The sequence below is a fragment of the Mauremys reevesii genome, linkage group 19 (genome assembly GCF_016161935.1).
Source record: "Mauremys reevesii isolate NIE-2019 linkage group 19, ASM1616193v1, whole genome shotgun sequence".
Lineage (NCBI taxonomy): Eukaryota > Metazoa > Chordata > Testudines > Geoemydidae > Mauremys > Mauremys reevesii.
In genome coordinates this window covers 21,821,666-21,835,585 of record NC_052641.1, presented here as the reverse complement: position 1 = coordinate 21,835,585, position 13,920 = coordinate 21,821,666, and the positions used below count along the sequence as shown (strand labels likewise).

Here is a 13,920-nt window from a genome sequence, read left to right as displayed (position 1 = left end):
TTAAAATATACTGGAGAAGGGGGAAAATCCAGCAGCCTCCCCAAAGATGAGGCTGCCCAGTATCTTCCAACCCTAGGGAATGCATGCAACGAAGTTACTGACCTCTGTGCCGGCCCCTTCAATAGCAAAGGATGGTGTCTGCAGAGGCAACCAAACCCACCTGAGCTTGACAAGATCAGAATCTGCTGTGTCCACCTAAGAATCCTCCCCCTTAACAGCAGAACGGCTGCCAGCAGCGGGGGACGCTCAGGTGAGTGCTCTGGTTGTCTCTGGCTCTCCTAGTTCTGTGAGGTTGGAGAAGACCAGGCAGACGCGTGGATTACGTAGTACTTTTTGGTTCCTTTCAGACCGGGAATAGATGAAAGTAGCCGCTACCAGCCACTCCCACTCCTTCTCAATTATGCCCCTAAAGCTGCCAAATCCAGGCACTGCAGAAAATAAGGGCTGGCCTAAAACGAGCAGTGGGTAAGTCAGTGGCAGAAGTGTGCTGGAGCAGGAGAGGAGAGCGGGCAAAGACGAGGGGAGAGAGGCTACACGGTTTGGTACAATGCCCTGGTTTCCATCCCCCTTCTCCAGCCCACACCAACACATTTCCACAGGTGTAGACAGATCCCTCCATTACTCATTGAGAACAAAGTGAGACTATTTACTGCACGAAAAACCACCCACATGTCACCATCCCGAGGGTTATTTATGGGGGGTTTCCTTTCCCACCTTTCCAAGACTACAGTCCACGTCTGCAGCAAACCATAAATCCCACAGCGAGAAGCAGGGCTGCCCTCGATCGGGGACAATCCCAGCATCCAGCCGCACCTGCTGCTCAGCACGAGAAGGGCATGTCAGAGCCAAGAGGAGGGTCGATAATAATTAATACTTTGCACTTCCAGAAAGCAGGCTGGAAGCTGGCAGATCTCTGAGAAGGGGCACAGCTCCACCTCCCCGACTGCAGGTACTTCCTGCTCCCGCCCAGTGACTCAGGAGCCAGATCCCCAGACTTCTTCTCCTGCAGCAACCAAGAAGTTGGGTTCATTCTTCTGAAAAAGGAAGCGAGCAATCTGATGGTGTCAGCTGTGGACTGGGAGCCAGGATTCCTGACTTCTGCCCCCTGCTATGACATTAACTCATTGTGAGACATTAGGCTAGTCACTTATGTCCCTCAGTTTCCTCTCCTGGAAAAGAGGGGAAATGACCCTCCCTTAGCTCAGGGGGCTGATGCCAGCTTTAATTAACGTGTGCTACCGGCTTTGAGATCACTGGGTGGCAGACACTAGTGAAGGACAAAACATTAGTGTGGGACTCACCCAAAAAAGGCCAGCCGTCCTTCAGTCTTTGCTGCTAATAAATTCTAGTAGGGCCCTTTCCTTCCTCCCAGAGTAAACAGCCCCTCACCCCATCCTACCAGCCATGCAGGGGCAAGCAGCACGCTTGGCACAACACCTCCAGTCAATGGATTTCACATTGCTAACTGGACAGACAGAGGCCTGTTTCTTCTTGCAGTCTGCACACCATGCCCAGGATTTAACGGGCTCTGGGGGTCTGGCCTCCCCACAGGGCACTCTGCAACAGCCTCACCCTTTGCAAGCAGCCGTGGCACGCAGAGGTGGTTTTGGAGTCCTCGATCTGGGATTCATAGTTCCTATAAAGAAGGGCACCAGGGTTAGCCTTCTTCCCAGGTTTGGATACATTATTGGGGTAGCCAAAAATAACGAAAAGGCAGCTCCAGTCAATCGTTCTGGCCCCAGCAGCAGCCCTAGGATTCTCAGAGGAGAGTGCTAAGTGCTGGATTGAGCCTGGGAGGTCCCTGGCAGCCCGGAGTCACTCCCGCCTGGAAGAAAGGCTCTCTGCAGAGCTTCTGAATAACATCACTCATCTGCTCCAACTGTCCCCACTCTCTTAAAGCTGCAATAAAGCGTGGCGGTTAGTATGGGAGAGCCAGGGGCTTTGCTCGCCTTGTTTCCTTCTGCTCCTTATCTCTTGCTTGCTAAGGTCAAGTTACAGTTTTACTAACTTGTTATCATTTTGGCATGGCGCTAAAATACAAGACCTGAACTTTGGAACAACCCTGGCACCCTGCATGAGAGGAGAGCCGCAGTGACTCGGGCCAGCGGAGACAGGCAGCAAGCGGCCAGGCTGTTCTAGCAGGCCAGCGCTAGAACCATTCCTTTTGTGCGCTTGTACGCGGTATCAGACGATCCAGAAGCAGGTCTGAGCAAGCACATGCTTCTGGCCCTGTGCAGCAGCCAGCGCCAGATACGCCTGGTATCTCGCTTGTCATTACAATTCATCGAGACGCAGCTGATCCCAAGATGGTGTAAATCAGCACAGCTCCACTGAAGTCTGCGGATTCACACCAGCCCAGGATCTGGCCCATAGATAGCAGAGTTGGCTAGTCCCCCAGCCTCTGCCAACGCAGGGCTGCTCCCTGCATGCTACGTGCAGGGACTGTCCAGTTTGGTTTCCAGTGTCCCAAGCTGAAACCTAGCAAGGGAGTCTAAGCTTGAACAGCTACATGGCTATTTTTAGCCCCGTAGCCTGAGTCAATTGACCCAGACTCGGTGCCACGTGGCGGAGGGGGTGGTGGTGCGTGCACGGGTGTGTGTGTTATAGTGTAGATGCAACCAGGAGACTCGGCTGCCCTCTAACACATCCTAGCCTCAAGAACGTTTCCCTGATACGTATCTCACATTTTCCTTATTTCATCCACTTAGCTGGGTGTGGTTTATTGGCCTAAGCTTTGAAACAAGCAGACTGCTTAGAACAGTGATCCCCAAACTTTTCGGGGTTATGCCCTCCCCCATCCACGTCCACCCCTCCCACCCCGGCTGGGAGTGCGGCCGCAGCTTCCGGGCTGGAGGGACGCGGACAGGGTCAAGGAGCTGAGGCTGGAGCTGCAGCCAGAGGCCCCACTGCACCCCCGAAAGTTCCTACAATCCCCCCTAGAGGGGCACGTCCCACAGTTTGGGGATCTCTGACTTACAATTACAGGTTCTAGGTCAAGCACAGCTAACTTAACCCTTCATGTTCTAGAGAGCACTAGGATGATCGGTGTCTTTCAGCTGAAACCTTAAGAACTGGGATCCTGTTTGGTCTGTGGGGCCATTACCTCTGTTCCAGTAATTACTGCCAGTCACCATGCTTTGAAGAAGCTACGCTCAAGAGTCCCAGTGCTTAGATACTACTGCGATGGGCATTATAGAAACGCTATACACAGACCTATTAGTCATAAAGATCCTCGAGCCGGGATTTATCCCAATATCCTACAGCCAAATTTTCGCCTCACCTCCCAGTTGTGAATCAGGATGTGTCCTGGTAGAGGGCCATCACCACCCATTTCAGCAGGGTTAGATGCAGTTGTAAAATACTTTGGCAGCTTTTATTACTATTACTGTTGCTAATTAAACCCCACTCTTTCTTAGCACTTGCACCATCCAAATTAGTTAAAGACTTTCATTAGTCATCCACTAGTCGTCTTCTTGTTTAAAAGTGCCCATTGTACCAAGAGAGTCAGTGTATCCTGTCGGACACTCGGTGTGTCAAATAGTATCTTTGGCTGGCTCCTAAGACCAAAGTTTTGCCCTTGTTCACAATTAACAGGTATTTGTCATGTAGCTCATGATTACAGAGAGTTCCATTTCTACTGAGAACCAGGAGATTCTCTTCTGTGGATTTAAAATGAGCTTGGGTTAATCTGGGTTTGCTGAAGTCAGATGGGACGGGGAGGATGCTAGGACCAGCCATTCCCCTTCCCCAGCTGGGAAGTGACCTTTCCAGCTGCTGCTGTGTTTACTTTTCTCCAGGTCATTAAAGCCAGAGTCCATTCACTCTATATTGGCTGTGATGTCTGGGCTTTATGACAACTCCATCCATTCACAGAGGAAGCTCAATCACCTGACCTGAGTGATTAAAGCTGCAGAGTGGGGTTACTCAAGTCAGTTCCATCCCGTTTCAGGAGTTCAGACTAAACTCTTGTCAAAAGCCAGGAAAGACACAATATTCGTTTTAAAAAGCTCAACCAATCCCGTGCTAGTCAGTATAATTCCAACTGGTAGAGTGGCTCATGTCTGCAGGGCTGAGTACAACAATTTTTTATTAAGGTGTGTCAGGCTGTGTACCCTTGTCACTGTAGGGCTGATCACAGGTACTAGGGCCATTTGCATTATGCTGCAGTTATAGGGTTGCCTCATGAGCTCTAGGCTGCATTAGCACAGGGACATTTTTCAAGTGTGCTGGGTGGAGCACAGTGGTGTGTTAAGGCAGGTGCTGTGACCTAGTGTCCACAGCACCCAACTGGGACTCAGGTGAGCTGGGTTCTGTTCCCGCCACTGATCTGCAGAGTGACCTTGGGCCACTCACATTCCCTCTGCGTGCCTCAGTTTCGCCAGCTGTAAAATGGGGATAATGATACTGCCCTTTTTTCATACAGCGCTTTGAGATCCCCTGATGAAAAGCTCTACATACGAGCATGTATTACTGTAGGGTCACTTCAGATGCCTGTTCTATTGGTGTTAGACCAATTTCTGACCAGGAATGTGCATACACCACTCCCACTGAAATCAGACAGAGCGCCCTCTATGCCGGCACAGACCAAGGGGAGGATATTTCCCTCTGGTTTCTAGTTTGGTTTGAAAGTCCCTGTGATAGTTTGAGAGGAAAAAATTACCTTCGTCCTATATTCTAGCCGAAGAGTTCAGATGAGAAGCAGCCCTGACTCCTGAACGCTGAGGTGGGACTGGCTCAAAGACAGACCCTGAAACAATGCTTGGGGGACAACAAGACTATTTCTATTGCTGCCACTTCTGCCCAGTGCAGCTGGCTGAAGGCAGAAGCTCCTCCAGTCAGGCCTCGCCAGCGCTCACATCTAGTCATTGTCAGTTCAGCTCATCTACTTAATCTGAGCTATTTACCACAATCTGTTCAAGTCGGATAAAAAGTTGGAGGCTGAGCTGTTTGATCTCCCAACCCATGACATACATTCAACACCTGGCAGACAATAAACCAACAAACCACGCTCGGCCTAGCGCCGCCAATAATGGGGGGCAGATGCCATTGCATTGAGCTCCAAGCAGCCCACTGTGGAACCTCACCTGTAAAGTCCCAGTGCTAGAGAAATGCCAGCAAATGGCAAAATGACCTTGACTGTGGTACATTTGTTTATTTTTATCTCCCATTCAGTTTCAGATAAATAGTTAATCCAGAGGTGAAGGGCACAGAAAACCACCCAGGCCTTGAAGATTAGAGAAACAATAGCAAGATAAAAATTATAGATTTTTTTAAACGAGTTCACTCCCTAATGTTATTAAAAATGTGCCTGATTTGTAGAGATGTTGAGGAGCCACAATTTGAACACAGTTGACTTCAGCTGCAGAGTTGTGGGCAGAGGCATCGACTCTGTGGGTGCTCTGGGGCTCAAGCACCCACAGAAAAAAAATAGGGGTTGCTCAGCACCCACTGGCCACATCTGTTTGGCAGGGCCTCCGACCAGCTATCTGGCAGCTGGCGGGAGGCACTCGGGGGGAAGGTGAAAAGCAGAGATGGGGAGGTGGGGGCAGGGGATGGAGCAGGGGTGGCACACCCACTGGGAAAAATAAAAGTCAGCACCTGGGGTTGTGGTTGTCCACCACATCTGAAAATCAGGCTCTGAATCAAAGTATATTTAATTTGAAACTATCTTTAGCCTGTGATTGATGCCTCTTTACTCTCTGCACTTGTTTATCATGGAGTGTGAAACTAGACTGGTCAGTTTCGCTTTCTGTTTCTAATCAGTTTCACCTTTGGTTAAACTGCACTAGCTCATTCACTAGCACTAAGCTTTTGTGTTGGGTCTCTGGCAAACAAAGGGAAACTGAAATAAACAAGAAACGTTTTCACTGTGGTTTCATTTGTTAATCATTAATATTTTTTATTTCTATCAGGTTTTGTAAGTCTCTTTTTTTCTCCTAAACCCAGAGCCTGAACTTGCAAATATGTACTACCATGCAGAGTGTTCCTTACCAGGCACAAGACTAAGCACAGCTCAAGCTGGTGAGCATTTGCAGGATCCATCTTATCAATTTTAGGTCTAAAACACTTGATAGTCGCCTTTTAAAATCATATGATTTGGGTACAACAAATACAAATGAACTTATTAGCATCTAAACAGCATTTTACGCTGCTTTATCTTTCTTAATGAAAATATTTGCATATATAAAACCCAGGGTTTTACAGGCAGCAGCTGAACTTGGAGATTGTTTCATGACATTAAATGTATTTCCACCTCTCCTTTGTTCCTTAAAAAAAAAATACAAAAATCTTTAAAAACCAAAATAAATAAGTAAAAGGAAATGTGTGAGTCATCCTATTTGACACTTATGATGGTTCCCTTACAAAAGATAATCATTTGCTCCACTCATCAGTTGCTATATATGGCGAACGATGCCTTTTCATCAGACAGGAAAAGCAATCAGTTATTCCCCATGACATTTGCGCTGGGACTATGATGCTTATGTTCTCCAAGACCCACTTCTGATCTTTTTTATTATTATGTTCTTAATGAAACCATCTTCTAAAGGGAAATAAAAGTGAGGGGTTTATTTGACTGTAAGCATTTTGTCCATACAGGCCCACACAAAGCCAGCACTAGCAGATACAGCTAATTTCTTCCAACTGCCTGTCTGCATCATAGCCAGACAGACTGCTTGTGCCTTTTATGGGTATAAAGGACATCCCCCTCCGTATATGAATTCTGAAGCTCTTCCCTTCAAATGGAAAGAGAAGATTCAGGTCTATTAAGTTTGTTATTCTCAACACTCTTTTCACAGCTATAACAGAGAGATTCTGGTTGCCACGTCCCCTGCTTTCCTCACACTAAAACTCTACAGCACATGAGCTCTTGTGATATTCAGTAGGCTTGTTGCATTTTCATGCCTTATAATCTGGACAGTGTATGCGGAGCAGTTAAAAGGAGATTATAAAGCACTAAGAAACGTTTAAGCCAATCAAAGTGCTTGATTGGATGAACACACTTAGCCCTCTAATTTTGCCTTCTGGATTCAGCTCCCACGTTTATAGGCCAGGGTTTTCACTGCAACCAGCAACAATCTCCTCTTCCTCCCCTTCCACAACTACCTACTGACAAAACTCAATTTCCACTGACAGTTTAACATCTTACTGACCAGACTCAGAGCACTTCTACATCTATCCAAGTTCCATCGAAAAACCTGCCCACTGGAAGCTGCATGGGTCTGACTTTTGGATCCAGACAGGCTTATCTGCAGTCATACATGTCAGTTTTTACAGAAACCACATTTCAACCATCGCACAAAAGGCCGTAAATCCTGATTAAAAAATCCCCGCAGAGCCCAGAAACACACACAGGCAACGGAAACCTATTTTTATAAATCACCTCGTGATTTTTCACTGACATCTCCATTTTTCTTTACTGACTTTCACTCAGAGTCCATTCCTGATGGATGATTTTCCTACTGATCAAGGTAGCCTGGGAGATGAGCGCTGTACGATATTCAAAGGAGGATTGAGCGAGCGTTGTTCAGAGCCCAGGCAATTGCTTTGGAATAGTGATTCCAGTTTTCAAGGCTGAATCCCACTGCTCCATGCCCCCCAATCAGAAAATACAGTGGGAGATTTCACAGTGCAGGAACGCTGGTGTCATTCTGCAGCCTGCAGGCATTGTTTCTGCAACCCCCTGCAAGTCCAGGGGCAACTACTTTTAACACTGGAGCTAAAAAATTATTATTAATACTTACAAAATGCAGAAATTCTTGAAAAGTCAAATCCTGCCACAGCCTTAAATGAAATTACTGTACATGCCTGTGAGGGGAACGTGGATAAGGACCTAGTCATGCTTATCCTCAACCCACACTTGCTGCTACCCTCTGAAAGTCTGACTAATGAACACAATTTATGGATAGAAGGCTGTAAGACACCAAAAAGGTTAGACTGCAGACCCAGAAGTGAGGCACAGACTGAGCAGGGTTCATAGATGACCGTCACATTGCAAGACTAAATCACTGTACTTCAAAGTAAGGCAGGCTAGGATAGCCCATCTCCAGTCCAGATTATGCAGCCCCGCTGGGAACAGGTTGCCATGGGCAGGAGAACGTGGCGGAGAAATGCATTGAAAAGAGGAGGAAAGGAAATCAGTGCTAAATGTTGTCGAAAACATAATAATTGAGAAGAATCTCACAGCCAGAGGGATGAGTTCTATTCAAATCTCTATGCAACAACACGGAAAGGGCATCGGGCTCTAGCAGATTAAGCAAGGACAGAGAGGAAATGTTGCATCCTTATCCCAGCGCTCCGTAAACTGGATCATGTCACTTCACCGGTGTGTGCTTCCATTTCCCCTTCGGAAAGAGGAGGGTCGTGACCCTTCATATCACAGGATTAGTTGATGTTGCTAAAATGTTTTCGAATTCCAAGTGCCGGGTCAGAGCTAGGTGTCATATTACAAGAGCGGAGAAAACTCACTTCCTAATCTTTACAATACAGTTTTTTTCTTACATGAGTCATGGGTCATGAGTTCAGCATGTAAGCAAGAAGGACTTTGTAAGGGCCAGGGGTCGCTGGCCCCTTGCCCAGCTCTCTCCAAGGCAGAGACAAATACACTGAAGACTTTGGATGTGTTCAGAAAAGTGGTGAGAATGGGGATGTTTCTGTACCTGCTGGGTGTATCGTGCGACAGAACTTTCCCTGTATCCGGTCGGATACCGTTTGATTAAAAAAATAGTAATAAAAAGCAGAGCTGTGTAAATGTCAGCTGCCACCCATTGAGTCAGTGAGCTGTGGACTCTAGCCTCCTCCGGATTCAGTTCTGGCTACGTCATAACTGCTGCAGAGCTTCCACGGGGCATTGTCTGGGCCCTGCTTCATCAGAGGCCAGTCCTGATTCCTTTGGATTAAGCGTACGTGGGGACGGATCCCCGGGGGAAACGTGCTGGCTTTCCATTCGATTCCTTTCCTTGCTGGCTCCCCAGCTGTGGCCCAAGGCTGCTTTGTTGGGTTTGCAGGGGAAGGGTTAAAATCTCTCTGGGGAAAAACACAAAACATTCTTTGTTCTGTTTTTTGTAACATGTTCAAACCATTTTTATTCCACGCAGGTTTTGACCCTGAAAACGAGGTTACCACAAGGGTGGGTGTTTTACTGTATGAAATTACTGACACCCACAAAGGAGCAGGCCACAAACCACTTTCACTCCTGAGCCAGGATGTGAATTCCTTCCTTGGGGTCTTGTTTAGCTTGGCAAGGTTTGCATCCCGGGCATCGATCTCTGCCTGGAGCCTGGATTCCAGGCTCTCCAGCTGGTACTGATGGTCACAGATTTTAGCCTGCAGCTCCTGAACCTCATGATGTGCCGCCTTCTGGCTCTGGAAGCTCACAGTGATGAGATGAGAGACAGCAGCTCTCAGCTCCAGGACAGTCTCCTGGAGGCTCTCCTCGATCTCTGCTGGCATCGGGGGAGTAGCAGGTTCAACCTTGGTGAATGTGGTCGAGCCTCCAGTGCTTCTTCATCGATGCCTGCAGCCGCAGCGACGTGAGACACGAGGGCTTCGCCGACTCCATCCCGCTGCCAGGAAACTTCTGCTTTGGGGGCGCCGCCAGCTGCTGCAGCGACAGGTCCTGGAGCGGGGCCCGGCCCGGGGCCTTCTGGGGCTTGTGATAGACCCAGGCCAGGTGGGTACAGCAGAATAGCAGAAGGCAGATATACTGGCCACTGGATTAACAGTTTTCTGTTCCCTGACTGACCAGAGCAGGGGCTGCTCCAGGCTAATGAGAACACCTGACTCTAATTAAGCTGTAAAGAGTCAGGGGAGGCCATTCAGTTAATGTGACCACCTGACTCTAATTAAGGCCCTGCTGATACTATACAAAGGGCTCACTCCAGTCAGGCAGGGGAGTCGGGGAGCCAGAGGAGAGGAAGTGCGGCTGAAGGGCTGGTTACTGAAGACACCCTAAAATCATCATTAAAGGAACTCTAAGGTAAGGGTGAAGAAGGGAGAAGCAGGAGAGCTGTGGGGAAGTGGCCCAGGGAAATGTAGCAATTTTGGCAGTGAAAGGTTGGCTGCCAACAACTGCTACCATTAGGGTCCCTGGGCTGGAACCCGGAGTAGAAGGTGGGCCCAGGTTCCCCCCAACCCACCACTACAGGAACAGCTCCTGGAAGGGGAAGTCAGGTCCCTGTCAGGACAGGAGGCTGAACAGAGACCGGGGGAGTTCTCTCACCAACCTCCTTGCAGGCCTATGATGAAAAGGGCTCAGCAGACTGTAACCCTGGCCCTAGAGAGAGAAGGGCTACGTGGAGGGTCACAGTGAGCCACTGAGGCTAGTGAAACCGCCTAGAAGCGCAAGACCCACAGGAGCAAGGTCAGAGCTCTGTCACAGGCTGGACACAAGAGACACCCGGCGTGACCCTCCAGGCGGCGGCGGCGTGGGGTGGCGCCAGGCTCCCACTCCGCCGCGCCCTCGCTGCGGGGCCCGGGGCCGCCCTCGCCGCGCTCTCCGCAGGGGGGGCCGGCAATCTCCATGGGGACCCGACCTCCGCTAAACAAGACCCTGGGAGTCAGGTTTCAGACCGAGAAGGAGCTGCAGGACATCGTGCGGCAACAGGAGGAGAAGATGCTGCAGCTCATTGACTGGAGTGGAGAAGTCACGAATCTGAAGGCCGAGGTCTCTCACCTGAAGCACCTGCTCCAGCGTGCGGAGACGGAGGCTGAGGTGCTGTGGGAGGAGGTGAGGGGCCGGGAGCCCAACACAACACCACTGGATGCTGACGCTGTCCAGGAGAAAGTCTGGCTGTGGCAGGAGGTGAACAAGCTGAGGGAGCTACTCCTGGAGACGCAGCGTGACTACCAGGACCAAAGGAGAATCCTGGAGGGGAAACTCCATCATGCCCAGATGGTGCTAAGGAGCCGTGAGGAAATGCAAGAGAAGATCAAAGAGATGCTCTCCTCCATCCCTGCTGTGGTGACTGCCGACTCCCGGGAGTGCCAGAACCTGATGCGCTACCTCAGGCTGAAGCTGGCGGATGGCGACGGATGCTCTGGGGACGCACTGTAGCCATGAGCTGTGATTCGCTCTGTGTTTGGAGGCCCCCTTGCTTAGCATCCCCTGTATTTTAACTGAGCCCGGCTGTGTTACTGTTTCTGTCTGGAACGCAAGTGGGCTGGGCTCCCCAGTGCTACTGGGGTGGGGTATATTTAATAAAGTTTTGACACACCGCAAAAAAAAAAAAAAAAAAAGAATTCCTTCCTCCGGAGGGCAGAGCCAGTGCACCAATCTCAATTTGAATGCTAAGGGCCATAGTCTGCTCTGTTACACGGGAGGAATCCCCAGGTAACCCTGCTGAAGGGATGTTCTGGATTTGTAGCCGAAATCAGAATCTGGCCCTCTGCATGTATACTTAGCAGAGGGCCTGTGAAGTGCAGCATACCTTTCTGTGCTGAACCCTAAGGTGAGATAAGACGGAAGGCAGGGTGTTCAAAGGGCTGCAGCCTCTCCCTAGGCTGCACCAGCTCAGGCTTTGGGCCAGGCTGGGGAGGTGTAGCTAGCAGAGTGCTCAGCGGATGCTGAAGACCTGTCAGTCAGCTGTTAGCAGGGAGATTTACTTGGGAAAATGGTAAATCACGATCCACTGGGGGAGGCAGCAGGCAGATTTGTAGGTTCAAGTGTCTTTAACAATCATCCTATTTTGCAGCGTGTTGCCAGGTTGCTCCAAGGCACCAGAGATGCCAGCAAGGAAGAGGCCACAGACACCCATCCCTGTTTGCGCTGCAGCATCTGCCTTGCTGTGTTCCTTGCAGACAGGCCCATTGTGTTATCCCACCACAACCGGGCTCTCTCCTGTGTATGACAGGGACTGGGTCCAGAAGAGCCTTCCCAACACTGACAAGCCAGGACTAGGGGGAATAACGGCTTTTCAGGAGGATCGAGACCAAAGGGGGCACAGTTCCCCAAACATCGGGGTCTCTGAGACACTGGGGTCCAGTTACAGACGAACTCGTCCCTGTTCTTCAGACCCCATTCCCCCCCCCAGCAAGCACCCTGCCCCATTACACATGCCCCTCACTGCCAGCCCAGGGGTTAAGCAGCAAGTGGGCCAAAGAAATAAAAGGTCCCGTTACAAACACACAGCCCCCCAAAAGGAGGGGAGCCCGGCACACACCCAAAGCCACTTGGAATCTGGGGCAGTGAGAGCAGTGAGGGCAGGTGGCAGAGAAAGCTCACAGAGGGCATCTCTGCCTGCCCTTCCGCCCTCTGCTGAAATAGCCAACGCAGCTAGCAGGGCGGGCAGCACATCAACCGGGGAAGCGTGGACAGGAAGCCAACGGGAAGAGCCCCTGTTACGGACAGTGGCTTGGGGCAGACAGTCTCGCTGGTGGGCCCAGGCTGGTCATGGAATAAGCAATTCCCCCTCGAATGTCAGCATGACTCACCAACCTCCTGCAGCGCGGTGCTGGTTAGCTGTGAGTTGACCCTCCCATCCTCACAACCCAGCAGGCAGAGACTGCCCGGCTCTCTTTGCAGCAGGTGAGTTCCCAACCATACATGCCACTGCACCATTAACACCACGAAGCAAAGTCCAGCCCGCCCACAGCTGGAGTCACAACCGCCGTCGCCTGTCAGCACAACCGAGAGCTCAAAGCCACCATCCTCACTAGCGCTGCCCCACCCAGAGGGAAACTCCAGGCAAATCTCCCGGTGGCTGGAGCCATGAGTCAGAGCCGATTCTGAAGCTGTGCCCCCAGCGTGCCAACGTGGCTCCATAGAACTGTGGGAGCACAGTCTGAAGAGTGTGTTGTGTGGACACACACCGTGCTGGCCCCTCTGAACGGGCAAAGTGGGGCAGGCCATAGTCATCTATCCTGTCTACAGCAAAGCGAGGTTCCTCCCCAGGGCGAGCAGGGCTCACAGAACACTGAAGGCCCATCGGGAGCAGCCTGACCAGCCAACACTCCATGAGTTTAGTGCTGATGGTAGCGGGTGGACTGACAGACCTAGAGGCTAACAGGCTCTCTTTAGCCACGGCTCGGGCCTGCCAATGAGCCCTCCTGACCTCCACCCCTGAGAGGGGAAAGCACCATCCCCTTCGTTCCAGCCTAGGATGCTGCTGGAGCTGCTAACCAGGTTGATAGAGGTAATGGAGGTTTTATGGTGTGGGCCTCTAGAAATGGCCTGGGATCAGGTTACTGATATTAGCCCTGAAGGAGCTCAGCCTGTGCAGGGTTCAAACTGGTGGCATGGGGAAAGGCTCCATTACCAGTTATCAATCCCCTGAGCCATCCAGCTCCCCAGAGCATGGACTGTGCTGTATTCGCAGCTACCTGACTTCATCCACCAGACTAATTCCATTGCTGGTGGCTTTAAAACAAACACACAGAAAGGAAAGGTCTCATGGGAGCCTGACTCACTCCAGTCCCTGGCTGGATGGCAGAGCTCATGGCCCTGCTCTCAGAACTCTACCCATTAGGAAATCATCACCTCCTCAGTGGGAATAACATGAAAGAACCCTGTCTGTTTATGAGTAATTTACTACTTCCTGTGACTGAGTCACGCCATAATCTAGGGTCGCATCTCATTTACATAGCAGAAGGAAGACCAATCACATCCCGCAGGGGTGAAGGCAGTTAGAGAGGGGCGGAGCAGGCATAGTATCATTACATTGCAAGCGTCATAATAATCAAAACCAGCAACTGAGAAAAGGGGTTAGGATTTATTAGCATCTTCAGGCAGCTGAGAAATTCACAAGGTGACAATTTACAGGGATTTGATCTGCTGATGATTTGGGACAGCACAAGGACACTGAAATCAATTCTGCCCCAGTGCAGTGCAATGGAGAAGACGCCCTGCTCCTGTCCAGCCCACATGATTCTGCTAAAAAACCAGAAGCACTCACAGTCGCCATGCAGCATATAGAGAACTTCAGA

The 13,920-nt window shown here is 50.4% G+C and overlaps 1 protein-coding gene across 23 annotated transcripts in view; it reads right to left on the bottom strand.

Moving 5' to 3' along the window:
* The window catches only part of LOC120386847 (DAB2 interacting protein), a 374,907-nt gene that overhangs the window by 83,969 nt on the left and 277,018 nt on the right, over window positions 1–13,920 (bottom strand). For 14 of the 23 annotated variants that reach the window (XR_005589941.1, XR_005589942.1, XR_005589943.1 and 11 more), the window contains one exon: window positions 1,573–1,636. The exons of the other annotated variants lie outside the window; for them this stretch is intronic. Coding sequence is in view for 11 of the 14 variants with exons in the window: in XM_039506775.1 (XP_039362709.1) it covers window positions 1,573–1,636 (64 nt within the window). In the remaining 3 variants the exon portion in view is untranslated. The remainder of the gene's footprint in view (window positions 1–1,572; window positions 1,637–13,920) is intronic. 23 annotated transcript variants of the gene reach the window in all.